A 17,693-nucleotide genomic window follows, 5' to 3' on the forward strand; every position below is an offset into this window, starting at 1 on the left:
GTGGCAAATGAGTTTCCCCGCCGAGGATTAATAAACTTTCCTAATCTAGTCTAAAGGTGCTCCGTACAAATCTTCCTGTAAAAACAATCACACAGGTTTAATTGCGGCAAAATAGCCACTAAAATTGAATTTACATCAGAAGATCTTTCAGATTATTCAGCATTTCATTTGAAAGGAAACATGTTGTGCATCTGTCCTTTGACCAGTGTCTCAAATGTAGAAATAGCACACTACCTAACACCCCACTGTGATGACCCAAGGGTGATTTGTATTATAGAGAGGGTTCAGCTCGATGGGTGCAGTGGACTTTGTAAATCTTATTTTTATTCAACAACTATTTTCTGATGGAGAGAAGGCATATTTGTATCATTTATTAAGTCCTTATCAAAAATCAAGTGTGTACAGGATGAATAATAATAAAGAACAGTTATCTTTAATTGAAGACATAGGTGTTTAAAAGTGTAAAAAGAAGAATTAAGAAAGTATGATTTGGATGATTGACTCGGTTTCAGTTTGTAAGTTAATTTTAATTATCAACCCAATGCTGCCCTCTTGTGTCCGACTAAAGCTCGCCCGCATACCGTCGAACTTTTTGTTCTAATATAATTTACAACACTAATATAACCTTATAATCTTCTTACTAGAACAGGACACAATGTAGGTTTTATAATACAATTTTATAGAAAAGTCAAAGTCAAAAAGCAACACCATTGTGTAACAGAGCTGTGACGGTTACAGACTGCATCATGTTCATTACAAGTTTAGTAGTTCAAGGCTTAGTGTTTTTTATTTAACCAGGTTGGTACCTTTGAGATTAACAAGAGAGAGTTAGTGGTTATTGAGAAATCATCCAGGGGGTTTGAGTCCTGACACAAACTAATCACTGATGACTTAAAAAGGCATTTATAATATTTTGGATTAGAAAGAAGCCTTAGGAGGAGGACTTAGGCCTATGAGAACGGTGTTTGCATTTAACAATATAAAGCTGGGAACATCAGCGGTTTAAGAATGATCATTCTGTAAAACATTCTGTCTTTCAGTGTCTTATTTTCTCTTCATGATGTTTTGAAACTACAGAACTGTGACTTGCTCTAACTGGTGCTCTATAAATAAAATTAGCTCGCTGATAACATAAATCTCCACGGCCTCAGAGTCCTCTCACACAAATGCTGTTCATAAACACATCACATGATCTAATTTGCTGAATTTGTTCACTGAGAAGTTAAAATGGAACTAAAATAACCCCAATGACACCAGCTAATGTAGACATGTTTATTTATTGTAAACGTTTGGAAAGGCAGGGATCAATGAATACATGACACTGAGTCTTGTGGCAAGCAGTGGTCATGGTACTGAAATCAACATTTTGGACCACATTATTGCTTCTTCTTTGACTGGGGAATCACAACTCGGTCAAATGACCGTCAAACTTCACCATGACTCGGACTAAACCTTTGTCAACACTCCTGAAACTTTACAACATCTGGGGATAACTGGGAGCCTGACAGCAATGCAGAGAAGATGGTGAGGTCATTTAAGTCTCTAAACACTGGAATGTGGTCAGAATCTAAAGCATGCTAACACAACATGTGCAGAAAAATAGCTGTAGAGTGTAGAATTTCAACATACCAACGCACGCACGCACACACGCACACACAAACACACACAGACAGACGCGCAAGATCCAACACCAACATGGGAAGACATAGTCGAGAGCAGCAGACCCTTTTGCACACTACAAAAAAAGTGTGCGTACAAACACTTGGCCATGAGAAGGGGAACCAGTTCCTGTCAGAGCGAGCGATCAAAGCTAACGTGAATGACCGAGCTTTAAAGTTACACCTCTGTGTTTAGTGTTTGAGTGGGAATCAGACATGGCCCTATTAGACAAAGATGAACAAATGTACAGTACCTATGTTATATACACTATTTACAGATTGTTCTAATAACAGCATCAAGGCTAATTGCATACGGCGCCACACGCTATAATCTTATGACATCTAACATCAAGTCGTTCATCTCAACCAGCAAGCAAAGAAAAAAAGCTATGTACAATATGTAACGCTTCTGTATGTTGCACACCACCGCTCATCAGCAGCTTACACTGACTTTCAATATAAATATAGATAGATATATTTTTTGCAAACAAATAGATTAAGCAAATTTGGTAGAAAATTAAATATATTTCTCTTTTATTCCCAAGAAGAGAAATCTACAGAGTGAACTGCATTTAAATGGGGGGAGAAAAAAAACATCTGCTTAAATAAGCTTTCATCATGAGGACCCTTTAAAATACAAACCATGACAGATGATTTTTAACACATTTTTAATTTTCTTAATGTAAATGGGAAAGCTTAATGTTTAGACAAGTCAAAATACCTCTATTATGTACTATGAGAAGAGAGCGTGCTGCAGCATCACCGCGGTCTGAGCAGCACTCTGTACATGGCAAAGCCCAGCACTGCAAACACCGTGGCCCCCACACTCGCCTTCAGCCAGAAGGTGGAGCTCCTCAGGTCTGCCTGACTCACATGTCTGTAAAAGAAAGACACACACACACACACACACACACACACACACACACACACACACACACACACACACACACACACACACACACACACACACACACACACACACACACACACACACACACACACACACACACACACACACACACACACACACACACACACACACACACACACACACACACACACACACACACACACACACACACACACACACACACACACACACACACACACACACACACACACACTATTTAATACACATTTAAAAAACAAACCTGTAACAATTGAACATCTCTTGAACTTTAATTTGAAACAAAATCTCAAGTGTCAGTCTACAGAAGTGTTACTTAAATTAATGATTGAAAAATCTAAAGTCATGGATGAACTGATGGCAGGTCAATCGAGCCTTGAAAGAAGGAGATGTGAAAACAAATAAACAGTCAAACAGAAGAAAAAAGAATCATGCAGATTAAACGTAGACATGCCAGGAGACAATGAGGTATGACTTCTGTGTTCGAGTAGGTGGCTGAGGCTCAGCGACATGGACACAGACGAAGAGGAATGGAAGTTGATGACAGCAGAATGACAAGAGGACGGAGATTGAAACAGAAAAGTGCATGTGTACAATCCACAGGAAGATCATCACTAATGATGAGGAAAGAAGATAGAAAATGAAGGTATCAGGAAGTTGTTTAAAGGAAACTCAAAGGACTCTGAGAGCATGCAACAAGAGGTGTCCTTCTGTGAAAATCTTTAAACTAGAACTCCTGAAAGCCCCATTTAAACATTAACTGATGAGAGTCTCCTCTTTTCAATTGTTATATTCTATTCTTAGAAAATGATGCCTAAAAATAAAAAAAACTTAGCAAAAAAAAAAAAAGAGCGAGAAAAGAAAGGTGCACAAGCGTGAAGTGATGATGGTGAAAGTTGACCGGAGGTGAAGTGAGGGTTGGAAAAGGTTTGGAAAAAAAGACCTTCTGAGTACAACCGCGTAGAGTTTGGCCCTGACCGTCTGCAGCAGCTCAGAGTTGAGGAAGTTCTGACACAAGCAGAAGGTGCACCGGTTACATGTGCACATGCAGCGCAGCCGGGCGTGGCTGAAAAAGAGATACGGGGAAGACACACAAGAAGAAGAAGAAGAAGAAGAGAGGGTTTTAAAAAAAAAAAGAAAGAGTTAGAAGATGATACCACCATGACATAGTAGTTTGTGGGTCATCAGCAGTGAGTCAGGCTGTGGATTCAATAAGAACCGGTGTACTGTGTGTAATGATGTAACTGTGTGATGTGCAGAGAGATGCTGTGTGCACTTTAAACTGACTGACAGCAGGAGTGTGAGCCTCAGGGAGGGATCAATGTTACAGCTCAGCAGGGGAGCCCTTTTAACCACGATGCAAAACACTGTGGTATCAGCCCATCGGAGTGCATCACGTCCTGAGGGCAGTGAAGTGCACTAATGTCGACTGAAGTACATCATGTGTGATAGTGACACTGGCGGAGAGTAGGAACATCCCCACAGGGAGGCACTTTATACCTCAGGCATAGAGAGAAGCAGTAGAAATGACACACAGTTCAGCTTTTTGAACTGCAAATAAAAGAGAAGGTTCACTGCAAAACAAAAGCATAAAAGAGATGCCAATATGTAACAAATCTACTGAATAAAATCATAAAATGACCTTACTGCTAAGTTTACATTCTGGTCCTGAATGGTTTGTTTTTGTTTTGCCATTTTAAGGCAAACCACACAGCTGTTTTGGACGCCCGTTGGCAAACGGCAAACCAACAGGTGTTGCAGCGATGAAAGCAGGCAGTTATAACAGATTCTGCATTTTTCTAAGAAGCTTGACGACGTAGAAATGTGGTGAAAACTAGGATCAATAATGGAAATGCTTTAAAAGAATTCACAGATGCAGTGCCGGCTTAACACTTAAGCTTCAGTGTCTGCGACATGGCAACCTGTATGCACATCAACTCTAGGGAGGAGGGAGTGGGGGCAGACATCTCTCTTTCACTTTTTAAACTTGGACCGCAAGTTTCACTTGCATCCACCATGTCTGTATCCGTCTGTATGTATCTCTTATTCAGCTGTTGACGTCGAAACCAGAGAAGCTAAAAGCTAAAGTTTTGCAATAGATTTTTTGTCTCAGCGATTTAAATTGTCCATATTTGTAAAGATCTTTAAATGATTGCAAGGTCTTATAACATCTCTAATGTCTTGCTAAAAAAGAGAAAACCTGTGGTGGCAGCGATATAATATCAGCTCAAACATACATTACTGGAAACTCTTAGCCTTTTGGATCAAGCTTTGCCGGTGTCTCTGTACTTACGGGTACATGGCCATAGTGGTGAGCTTGGTGTAGATGTCTCTACAGGGTGCTGCTGTAGTGTTGCAGGTGAAGGACTGAGGCGGTGGCATCTTGTGCTTTCTGCAGAACTCCAGAGGAGTACAGCCGTACATCTGCTTGACCTCCTGCAGGTCGGACTTCGCTGCAATCATCATACATGGAGTCTTACTGTCCATGAAGTATTGCTGAGGAGAGAAACATAGGGCGATGAAAGACAGCGGTTAGGAGTTTGATTTTTGAAATAATGTTCCTTTTTGTATATGTTAGAGTTTTACCTTGAAGACTTTGGCGCAGTATTCAAAGGAGTAAGGGTTGCTGGCATCATAGACCAGGCAGACAATGTCACAGGCCAGATCGGCATCAGACAGGTAGTCGAAGTCTGGGAAGACTTCATGAAGCTGAGAAGAGAAAGGCGAAGCGAGAGGTGTAGAGGTGGAGAGGTGGGACAAGCACTGACAGATAAGGAAAAAAGCTGCAGAGAGAGTTGGCCTGGCTTTGACTTGCATGACCAAAGGATTCTTTTGTTTTAAAAAGAGGAGAACCACATACTGCTGTTTTACTGATGCAACAGCAACACGAGTCACAGTGGTTAGAAAGATTAAACCTTACTGGGGCATCATCACCACAGGATTTGTGTCCACCTCTAGAAAAGAGCTGGCAGAAATGAAGTCACAATGCTGCAAAGTGTTTCTTCCTGGACTTGAGTGCAGACAGAGTGTCTGTGTGTGTGTGTGTGTGAAGCATTCTTCATCTAACAATTACCTAAATGTGGTTATCTAAAAATAACCTTTCAGAAGAGCTAATATAAGGACGTTCTGCAAATGCAAAAAGACGAAGCAAATGCACCTGTAGTATCTTCCCCCGCCTGAAGGCTGAGTTTATAAAAAATGCCGTGCTGTAGTTCTGTATACCTCTGTTTTTCTAAGTATGTAGATTACTAATCCTATTGTCAAGTAAGAGGAAATGCTTGCTTAACAAAAGCACTAAGGTGAACATGATAAGAAGCTTATATAAACAAGCACTGCCAGGTTAGCACAGCCAACCTGAGGCTGAGCTGGCCTCAAAGCTGACAACCTCACACAATGCACAGTCATACATGTAGGTCAATACTGTGTAGAAACATGTCATTCAAATATATGACGACAAAAGGGATTATTGTTCATCCTTCATAGTTGCTTGTCCTAAAAAGGCTTGAAATTGTATAGCCTTCTGCCTACTAACTTCTACTTTAAGGTGGAAAAGTTACATATTGTTGCTTTAATAAAAGTAAATACCTTAAAATATCAATAATAACATCATAAGATGACTGTTTCAGATCAGGTTATATTTATTTTATAGATGTGTCCTCGCATAGTTTGGGGAATCAGGGCACCACGAAAATAGGTCAAGACTCAAAATAATGCAACAGCTTATATAAATCGGTCTAATTCCAAATTCAGATAGCAGCTAAAAACCAACAAGATTATTGTATATCTGGATTATTGATTTTTAAAAAAGAAATGTTCGCCTCCTCTCAGTCGCTTACTTTGGACAGCGCCGCGATGCACTGACCTGTATAAATAGCCTTAACATAAGAAGGGTCCTGTCCTATACTGTAGCCGTGAAGTCAAAACATCACTTGGTTAGTATGGGCGCTAAGCTCTACTAGTTAAGATGAACTGTGCGTCCCTGCAGTGCAACCAAACAACAATGAACTAGTTTCAATTTAGGGCTTAGTATGAACTTAGCGGTAGCTTAGTATGAACTTAGTGGTAGCTTAGTATGAACTTAGCGGTAGCAACACGCTACAGGACACCTGCTCCACTGACTGAGCTATTCCAGCACCACAAAAACCTGATTCTAACACAAGTCCTTATAATTGTAAAATATTCAAGTATTTCCAAATAAATATAAGAAGAAATTGTGATACTCACAAGCAGGTACTTCTCCTGACCATAAACATAGGTTGTGCTTATGGCATAGTAGGATTTGTGCTCCTCTTTAATCGTTTTTTGGTGCTGAGAAGAAACAGAAAAATAAATATTGTGTTAAAACAAGTCATCACGTGAAACTTGGAGGATTAGGTCTGTCTTTATTTGTACTATCCTATATAGGCAAGAAAAGTATTTGTTCTTTAACAGTGCACGATGATAAGTTTGAATATATTAATGAAAAGTCCTCTAACCATACCAAAGTTAGCTATGGAGTTCCACAGAGTTACGTGCTCGGACCGATCCTTTTTTTACTTCCTTTTCAAAATGCTTCCTCTGGGTAATATTATGAGGAAACACTCCATGAATGTTCATGTTACGCAGATGATACTCAATTGTACATATCAATGAAACCTGATTAAACCAGTTAACTGAACTTAAAGAATGCCTTAAGACTTGGATGACCAGCAATTATCTGCTTCTCAAGTTATTGAAGTGATTGTGCTTGTCCCCAAACACCTAAAAGACATGTCGTCTAATGAACTTTCCTAGATGGCATCAGCCTGACATTGAGCACCCTCATAAGGAATCTGCGAGTTCTATTTGATCAGGATATGTCCTTTAACTCCCAGATCAAAACATTTAGAAGACAGCCTTTTTACTTCAACACCACCCTGCATAAATCAGGAATACTCTTCCTTGAAAAAACAGTCAAATACATTTGTTACTTTTAAGTTAGATTATTGCAATTCCCTGTTATAAGGCTGCTTTATCAAGTCTCTAAAGACTCTTCATCTGGTCCAAAATGCTGCAGCAAGTGAACTGACAAGAACTTGTAAAATATGTCAAATCCCTCCTATATTAGCTTCTCTGAATTAAATCTGGAATACATTTATAACCATTCTACTCACTAATAAAGCTATTTATGGTCAGGCACCATAATATCTTAACAAGCTCATATTGGGGGCTATTACCCCTCCAGATCACTACTCTCCCACAATGCAGGCCTGCTCATGGTACCTTAAATTCTCTAGATGTAGTATGGGAGGTGAAGCCTTCAGTTATCAAGCCAGTCTCTTTTGGTATCATCAATGTCAGGGTCCGGGAGGCAGACGTCCTCTCTACTTTAAGAATACGTTTAAAACCTTTCCCTACTGAATAAACTTAAACCTAAAAAAAGGGTTTATTGACTCAAAAATGATAAATATAAATAAATATTTGACCTGAAATATATTAATGTAATGACATGTTTTGGTTTTGCAGGATATGTGCGGTTGAAGTCTTGTGACTGAATCAAACTGTTTCATTTACAGTATATCTGGGACATGTGGTTAAGTAGCCTATCTGTATTGGTAACCTATGCATTAAAATGTACATGTTCAATACTTATACCATGAGGTTGCTTCCCAGGAAGGCTTGGAGGAAGCCACTCTTGCCGCTGCCAATGTCTCCAAAGACGTTGCAGCGGAAAACGCTGCGCTGGGTCTGCTTCTTCTGCAGGTCAATCTTCTTAGCTCTGGTCACTGCAGGGGGGCAAAACACCCAAACACACACAGACACGGTTCAGTGTACACAACACATGGCTCCTGTCAGTAAACAACAATGCTCTGCTTGAACTGTTGCGTCACCAATGAGAGGACTGATTCACTGATGTAATTACTGATGGCAAGACTGCTGAGCAGAACAGCTTAAGATGCTAAATGATCCTCATCGTGGCATTAACAATGTAATGTATGCATTTATAAAAAAGCATAGCTTAATTTTTTAACCATTTTTTTTCTTTTAAGCTTTATTGCTATATAACAGGGACCATTCACCTTCTCTGGAGCTCACAGCTTCTCTGAATATGAATATGTAATTTGTGGTGTAGATCACCTGTTATTCCTGCCGCATGGGACTCCTGCTCAGCAACTATCGAGTAACCAAGGTAACCCAAATACTCCAGACATCGTTGGACATCCAGATAAGTTGTTAACCTGAAGTCATGAAAATTGAAGGTTAAACAAAAACATTTTCTTTTGCATCCACTAAAACAACTTAAAGAAATGGTTAAGTATGAGCTAATGTTGTGGCCTGTGAACCAATTTTTTGGCGTTCCCCTTAATTGGACAGGACCATGGATATAGTCGGCTATATGGGAAGAGAGAGTGAGGATGATATGCAGCAAAAGGGCCGATGGTTAAGGTGTAGGCTCGAGCCGCTTTGAGAAGGACTGAGCATCTTTACACGGTGCCAGGCCGACACCTCTTGATTTGTCTTTATTAATGGCCACTTACGTCCACTGGGAGAGATATCCCTGGTAGGTGATCCAGCCCTGTTCATTAGTGCAAACCGTGTTATTGACATCCGGACCCCAGGGCATGTAGGGAAACACATCGAACAGGTCTTTCAGCTCCTCTGGTGACAAGGCACAGTCACGGTCCTGTAACACAGAATTCAATTAAAATAACTTTGTTTATCAGTTAAGAAATTCATTTGTGTAAAAGCATCAGCGCGTATACAGTTAGCATACCACAAACACATACACACACACACACACACCACAGACACACCACACACCACACACACACCACAGACAACGACTATAGTGCAGAGAGGAAAGCTTGTAAGCCATGTTAAAAAAAATTGGTTAGTATCGCATTCGCATATATATATATATATATAACACTAAGTTCCGACCAAGCAATCTGATTGGACAAGAGGCCTCATCACTGGGACTTTTCACAATATGTATCACTCCGCCTCAGCCAGGAGTTCAGAGTACAGTTAATAAACATTACAGCAGACTGAGTTATCAGATAGATTTTGTTTAAGATCAGCACTGTTGTCATTATCTACATCTGAACTCCCTCTCATAAGATATTCTTTAAAGATCAATGTAAAGACTGTACTCGGAGCAGGAAACCTTCCACATGGTACCTCAGTTTGCTCCTTTTGTAGAAAGCCATCATGACACACTGAGGCATACATTCACAGTCGGACTGTAATCGCTCTGACAGAAAGCAGATCTTGGCACTAGCTGCCACTTTGGCTCTGTGACTTTCATTCTAACCCCGTGGCTAATTCTCCCGTCAATCCCTCCTCCACTGACAACAAGTTAAATCAGGTCAGCAGGCGGTCCGCGCTCGCTGCGGCGGTATATCATGATGGTTTTGTGCTCTGCAGGGTAACTGATTAGCTTTCTGTAAGTGCCTCGGCAGGTCAGAGGCTAAAGTAAAAACAGAAGCAGGTGCACAGGATTATACCTTGTCATGTTTGTCAAAGATGCTCTGGAGGAAGAGGTAGGCGTTGTGGTTGAGCTCTGTGGTGCAGTCTGGAGGAATTTTCAGCCTAGAGAGCGCGAGATATTGCAAAGTCAATATTGAGAAACGCCCTTTCAAAACATTAAATACGGCAAACACAGAAACAGGTACAGGTGAGGAGGAGCTGCTAGCACACAGGGTGGAGTAGTTTGTTGTTAAGGAGACTCACGGAGGGAAGAGGTAATCCTGATTTAACTCCAGGTCGTCATCGTACCCGAACCTCCTCAGCACGGTCCACGTTGTTTCATGGCGTCCTCGCTGGATGAATAGAGTGTGGAGGAACAGGAAGCCTGGAGAGAAACATATGATTGAAGAATATGATTGGGGCAGTCAGTGAAAGAGATAAATGTGTGTTGATGAGGTGGAGAAAGCCAGTCCCACCTTTCAGAGTGAGCCCGTTGTCACACACTCCGTCACTCAAGTTCTTCCTCACCACATTTTTGACATCCTCCAACGCCTGAGGCTCCAGCGGGGTGTTGAAGCACGTCCGCTGTGAGCATTCACACAGAAACATCATTGCTGAGGAAGCTACAAATAGCATGACACGTTTCTTCTTTTTGTTTTGTTGTTGTTAAAGGATTCATCCACATGGGTTACCAGGTGACTTACCTGGAAGAAGTTGAGCTCGTGGTCGTTGAGAATCCCGTCGTTGTCTAGGTCGGAAACTTTGAAGATTCGAGTCAGAGCTTTAGCACAAAGTGACTTCATCTGGGAATCACAGGAGCAAAGCTAAGGTTACTCGAGGTGGGAGACAATATCAATATGGCAATTGAGCGGGATAAAAAAAGAAAAAGAAAGAGGCTGCACTTGACCTTTATAGGAGCATTAACAGCGTTAATACGATGTCATGATGTTTCTTCATATGATTGTCTTGAAATATATCACTAAATGATATTGCTGTGTTTGTGGGGCATGTATTACGTATCGCATCGTATCATTTTGTGAGTTACTCTATTCGATTCCCAGCCCTAAAGGTTACCCACACATCATGAGTTGACTATTTTGATCACATTTCTGTCTACAAATGAAGCCCAACAGCACCTCCACCTGATGAGGAAAGTTTGGACTTTTCATGTGAGAAAACACATTTTAACTCTGGTTTGCTGATCACTTATTAAGTTCATCCTCACTTTTAATATCTCATCCTGGTACAACTCTAAACACACTAAACACAAAACAAAACTGTCCCGCATAGTTGACCAGCAGAGCCACCTTGATCACAGAAGACTAGATTCAGGAACTCTAGCTAACTATAGGCCTATATCCAACCTTCCTTTTATCTCAAAGATCCTGGAGAAAGTGGTAGCTAATCAGCTCTGTGACTTTCTCCATGACAACAGTTTATTTGAGGAGTTTCAGTCAGGATTTGGAGTCCACCATAGCACTGAGACTGCACTAGTTAAAGTTACAAACGATCTACTTCTAGCTTCAGACAGGGGACTTCTCTCTGTGCTCGTCTTGTTAGATCTTAGTGCTGCTTTTGACACCATTGACCATCAGATCCTATTATACAGACTAGAACATTTATTTGGAATTACAGGGACTGCTTTAAGTTGGTTTGAATCCTACTTATCAGACCGATCTCAGTTTGTACATGTTAATGATAAGTCCTCTATACACACCAAAGTTTGCCATGGAGTCCCACAAGGTTCAGTGCTTGGACCAATTCTCTTTACATTATATATGCTTCCTCTGGGAAATATTATGAGGAAACACTCTGTACAGTTTCATTGTTATGCAGATGATATTCAGCTTTATGTATCAATGAAGCCCGATGGCACCAGTCAGTTATGCAAGATAGAAACGTGCCTTAAGGACGTTAGGACCTGGATGACCAGAAATGTTTTGCTACTTAACTCAGACAAGACTGAAGTTATTGTGCTAGGCCCTAAAAACCTCAGAGAGACTTTTTCTAGTGATTTAACTGTCCTTAAGGACATCAGCCTGGGATCTAGCACCACTGTTAGGAATCTAGGAGTTCTATTTTATCAAGATTTGTCCTTTAGCTCTCACATCAGGCAAATTTCAAGAACAGCCTATTTTCACCTTTGTAATACATCCAAGATCAGGAATATCCTGTCGCAAAATGATGCAGAAAAACTAGTTCAAGCATTTGTTACCTCCAGATTGGATTATTGTAATTCTCTTTTGTCAGGGTGCTCTGGTTAAGTCTCTAAAGACTCTTCAACTAGTCCAGAACGCTGCAGCTCGTGTACTGACTAGAACTAGGAAAAGGGACCACATTACTCCTGTGTTGGCTTCTCTGCTCTGGCTACCTAGACAGTCTAGAATAGAATTCAAGATCATTCTTCTCACTTACAAAGCTGTAAATGGCCAGGCACCATCTTATCTTAAGGAGCTACTAGTGCCGTACTGCCCCTCGAGAACATTACGGTCCCAGAATGCAGGTCTCTAAGTGTACATACTATGGGAGGTAAAGCTTTCAGTTACCTGCTCTTTTGTAATGTTAACAGACAAAGAGTAAGGTATTTTACCTGCTTTTTGTGAAGTGTCTCGAGATAACACTTGTTATAAGTTGACGCTATACAAATAAATATTGATTGATTGAAAAACATAACTGACAAAATTATGTCGTTCACAGGTTCACAGGAATCAAGTGCACAGGAATCTGTAAAATCTACAGGATACATTCCTGCTCTTACATTTTTTTTCTCGGGGCAGTAGAGAGGACCTGTGGGGTGCAGCACTGCTTTCTGGGCATAGTAGAAGAGCTCAGAGATGTTTTTCAGGTTCTTCGCTGAACACTGAAACGTCAAAAGACAAGAAGGAAGGGACATGTGTTACACAAATGTACAGAGCAGTTTCTGTTTTTAAAACACACAGAGACGTGTAGCCCGGTGCAGCACTGACTCTGCCTGACATGTGATGCAGAGTAGGACCGTCCCTGTTTACCTACCCGTCTCTGTTAGTCTGCGGGAGTTCGTGTAAGTATACGTCTGTATATACGGCACAGGCGTGCGAGTGTGTATGTGTGAGAGTGTGTGAGCAAAGTCAGGGCCAGACGGGGTATTAACACACAGGATCTGTCTGAGCGACGAGCCCAGTCTAATTAACCAGTCTGAAAAAATCACAGGTACAGACCTGTGTAAGGAGATATAGATTATCTAGAAGCTGCAGATTTCAGAGGTCAAAGGTTCAACATCACTTTGCTAACAGCGGAGGATTTAACATGCTGTATTAGGAAACGTGTTTAGCTCTGTTGATAGAGAAGATCGTAAACATTAAGAGGAAATGTGGAACAAAGCTTTTTACAATCATGTATTCACATTAGGTATTAACTTACTGATTCTTTCTAGCCCTTCTCATTACAGTTGTTAATATTAATATTAGACTGATCGCTCTGATCAGGTGTGGTCTAGATCTGCTCTTTGTGTGAAGTCTCTCTGGATAACATCTGTATGAAGTGGTGATATACAAATAAAGATTGATTGACACCTGACTTTGGGATTCATCTTCTATAAAAGCTCAAAATATAGTGAAATAAAAATACACATTCAGTAACCCACAGCTCACAGTGACATATTCAAATCTTTTCTCATGTCCAACCAGCATTAAAAAAAAAACAGAGATTCTTTATTTACTGTGAAAAATGAGAAAGACAGGCAGCAAACACCAAAAAGTCTCAACACTGTTGCTTAAAAATGACATTAAAATCCTCCATTTATTGATCTATTTTTCCTTTGATTAATGAATTAATTGTATTATAGTTGTAGCTGTATCATTAACGTCCTAAAGCATGGGGGGGGGGGGGGTGATTGGCCATATCATACCTGTAAATCTTTTTATATTGTCACCATGAGAAAACCACTGAGCTCCTTTTATAAAGATGATAATGTTTTGACTCTCCCTTCAGGTGCTGTGGATCGTCTACCAAACTGTGTACATGTGAACTTGCAGTGTTGTTTCTGTTTTCTGCTACAGGTTCAACTTCACAGATCCTGTTTCTTCCTCTCTTCATCTTCCGTTTAAATCAGTGACGACTGAAGAGGATATTGATTCCTGTTTCTGTCCACGTCCCCTTTGAGTCTGCTGTCTGAATCGATATGTCTGCTGCTGCATGACTAACAATATCAAAGTACTTACAGGGCAAATAAACACTGCAGCATGTTTTATTCATTCTACTCTCACAGCATTAAGACTCCCCCCTCCCCCTCCCCCTCCTCCTCCTCCTCCTCCTCCTCACCTCTACACAGGTCTCGATCTCACTGTACTGGTTCATGATGGGCAGGATGGTCTCCATGCTGCTGTGCTCCACCAGGTCCGACTTGTTCCCCACCAGGATCAGAGGAACCCTGGACACAAACCATCGTATCAACACTCAGAAATAACATGAAGTGTGGTAGATTTTTCTTTCATCGACAAAACTTCACTGTGCAGAAGTTGAACTAAAGCTGAATGTGCTCCTATAAGCGACCAACAGGGTGCCCTGTACGTATGTTATTGTGCATATGCTCCGTATTTGTAAATGTAGATTTATTTATATTGGGGCGGCAGGAGCTCAGTCTGTAAGGACTTGGGTTAGGAACCGAATGACCCCTGGTTCAATTCCCTCCGGGACCAAGTCTGGAAATTGGTCTGGAAGCTGGAGAGGTGCCGGATTACTTCTTGAGTACTGCCGATGTATCCTTGAGCAAGGCACCGACCCCCCACCCATCAGCTCAACGTGGGCAACCTAACCTCTACACAGGTCTCGATCTAACTGTACTGGTTCATGATGGGCACACTGGTCTCCATGCTGCTGTGCTCCACCAGGTCTTCTCTCCATCGGTGCATGCCCATAGGATTCTGATTGTGCATGTGTGTGGGTGTGTGTGTGTGTGTGCGTGTATTTCAGCCTGTGTGTGTGTGGCATGTTCAACAACAGAGCTGAAAACTGAACTTCCCCTCGCAGGACTGATAAAGTATTTCTGCTTGTATGTACTTTTTGATGCGGATGATATGAAGTATGTTATTTTGTTTTGATGCATGCTATAGTTCTCGTCTGAGGCTTCGACCAGGAATCATGTTTATATTGTGATGATCATGTGACAGTGTTGAACCAGTGTACGCCCATGAGATTACGCTGGACCAACCAGAGCGTTTCACTGAATCTGCTCATGTCGAGTGTTGCTGACAGAGAAGCATTTGGAGAAGTCTTCCATCCTGTGCGACTACAGCTCATCACTTCTTGCACACGTTTTAAATTTCCATGGATGTGTTCTCGCTACGGAAAACTTTTTCATTGTGTGCAGAGTTTCTCCTAGGATTAGGTCCTGTGTTGACATGCTAGTCGACAACCAGAGACACGGACTCGCTCTTCAGTCCTTACCTGCTGTCCTTGTCTGTGTTCTCAATAATGAGGGGGATCCAGTGGCTGGTCACCTTAGGACAAAAAAAAAGAAAAGGAAGCAAAGATTACCAATGTCAAAGATTATCCTACTATTAAGAGACAACTTCTAACTCACTCACACAAGTGATAAAGTTAAACTGCTCCTCAAACAAAATATGGAAATGATATTAGTAGCGGTAACTCACCTTCTCGATGGACTTTTTGCTGTTGACGGAGTAGACAATGCAAATCACGTTTGCCTATGAAAAAGACCAAACACAGAGAGTCCATGAGACCTTTACCTGAACACTCCTCTCCATGTTAACAGAAAAGCTTAACACGCTGAACTGACCTTAGAGATCTCCTGAAACAGCTGCTCATCTGTCTGCTCCGCCTCTGTGTGAAGAAGAAGACAAACACATTCAGCTTTCTCCGTTTTGAAGACGTGCACGTTTGTGATTTCACACCGAGGTTAGCAACAGTTGATGCAGTTAAACCTCAAAAAGAATTAGATGAGACAATTGGGTCACTCAAAGATTTGGCAATGGGCTTAAAGTACCTGAGTAGTCCACGATGTGTGTGGGAACTCTCTCTGGTGTGACATCAGCAGGTATGGTGATTTCCTCAGCTCGGTAAGGAACCTAGGAACAACACAACACGGCTATGAAACATGTTAACAACCGCTTATAACACAGTAAAATACACAGTGTTTAACTCCATAAAGAAAGAAATGTAATGACTTGAAGGTGGAGGTAATAATCAAGATTTCCCACAAATCTATCCATACCACTTCTGGGAACTCCTCGCTGACCAGGGACATGATGAGGGACGTCTTGCCCACTTTGGCTGTCAAAGGAGACGAAAAGGAGTAAAACATCAGTGAAACTTCTTGTTAATAGTTCAGCTGTGGGAGCTTAATCTATGAATCTAACTTTGTAACATGAAGATTGTGATTGAGCTTAGCGAACTTTACAGGACATGTGATGGCAACAAAGATTTCACACACACACACACATCACAGGCTATTTAAAATGTGTGAGCACGATCCGTTTTCAGCAGTATTAAAGGAGGTAGATTTATAAAATAAAAAATAAAAAAATCAACCATGTGTCTGGGATTTTCCCTCCTTGAATGTCATGATTTTCCACAAATTCAAAGAGCAGGGATCTTTGATTTCACTTAAAGTTACAAACTATACTGAGCCAAATGTTTTTTTGGTTTTTTTTTTCTGAGAAACTTAAAAAGAAAAATAGCTGGAAACAATGAAATGATCTGTGGTTAGTGAGGTTGGACATGCTGCAAAATATCTCTAAGTTGAAGCAGCTTTTTTTCTTCATATAAAAGAGGATGTCCAAGTCGGGTAATGCAGCATAATAGTAAGAGAGGAATCTAATGCACAATGTAAAGTGTAAACAAACAGGCTCAAAATGAAGTGAAGTGGACACAGAAGTGATCACAATGAGACCCCTGGTCGGGCTGTCAGCAGCATCACATGTCCAGCTGGTAGCATCAGTGAACACTAAAAGTCTGCAGACTCTTCAGTGTGTAAATGACAAACATTACTTACGCTCTCCCACTAATAATATCCTCACGTCTTTGCGCATCTTCTCCAGCATCGACAGTCTCGACAGACAGTGTTGTGTGTAACATTTATGCTCCTGTCTTGGTGAAGGATACAGCCAGCCAGGGCTCGCTTTGCTAGCAGCTACTTTCGCATTTCCAGCTCCAGTTTTAAAACACACACACACACACACACTGCTTCAGAAGAGATACTAACACCGTCAGGGAAACACAGCAACACCTTTAGCTTGGAAAACCAACAAGCTGTTTGAGTGTATTCCGTGTGCAGGGCTCAGTCAGTCAGTCAGTCAGCTCTTCTGATGATGTGTCGGTCAGCTAATCTACATACACTTGACTGGTAACAGCATTAGCGGGCGCTAGCAAGCGCGTGTCCGCCACGCCCCTTCCGACTCAGCTGACTGTGAGGGCGAGCAAAGATCGTTTATTGAATCAAGATGCAACGCGCAAATGTCGAGCTGCGACAAACGATACTTTTTTTTTTTTGTAGTCCTTTATTTCTTTATTTCGAACGATTAAAAAAAATAGATGAAAATGAATAAAGAAACAAATGGAAGTCGATGGAGTCGATACATTAATGACAAATTAGATTTATTTCGGTTTGTTGGTTCACTCGATGATATTTTTGTGACCTGTTGACCTGCTGTGAGCTCTTTGATTCTTTGGGGTGGAAGTTGAGCCATACAAAAATAATAAAA

General features: G+C 41.1%; 1 protein-coding gene across 2 annotated transcripts; it reads right to left on the bottom strand.

Moving 5' to 3' along the window:
* Window positions 1–1,258: 1,258 nt before the first annotated feature.
* On the bottom strand, window positions 1,259–17,386 carry rhot1b (ras homolog family member T1). Of its 2 annotated transcripts, XM_020646389.3 has the most exons (20): window positions 16,985–17,386; window positions 16,205–16,263; window positions 15,977–16,058; window positions 15,770–15,813; window positions 15,624–15,677; window positions 15,418–15,470; window positions 14,293–14,401; window positions 12,752–12,853; window positions 10,698–10,796; window positions 10,470–10,578; window positions 10,258–10,378; window positions 10,032–10,116; window positions 9,063–9,208; window positions 8,662–8,762; window positions 8,179–8,309; window positions 6,790–6,873; window positions 5,152–5,274; window positions 4,859–5,061; window positions 3,509–3,631; window positions 1,259–2,535 (listed from the first exon to the last, which is right to left on the bottom strand). In XM_020646389.3, exons 1-20 carry the CDS (start codon window positions 17,031–17,033, stop codon window positions 2,418–2,420), a joined length of 1,995 nt encoding a protein of 664 aa, XP_020502045.1. In that variant the 5' UTR covers window positions 17,034–17,386; the 3' UTR covers window positions 1,259–2,417. The 2 variants fall into 2 exon arrangements, with proteins under 2 accessions (XP_020502045.1, XP_020502046.1); XM_020646390.3 differs by lacking the exon at window positions 3,509–3,631.
* Between the last annotated feature and the right edge of the window lie 307 nt (window positions 17,387–17,693).

Source organism: Labrus bergylta, chromosome 1 (genome assembly GCF_963930695.1).
Source record: "Labrus bergylta chromosome 1, fLabBer1.1, whole genome shotgun sequence".
In the NCBI taxonomy this organism is placed as follows: domain Eukaryota; kingdom Metazoa; phylum Chordata; class Actinopteri; order Labriformes; family Labridae; genus Labrus; species Labrus bergylta.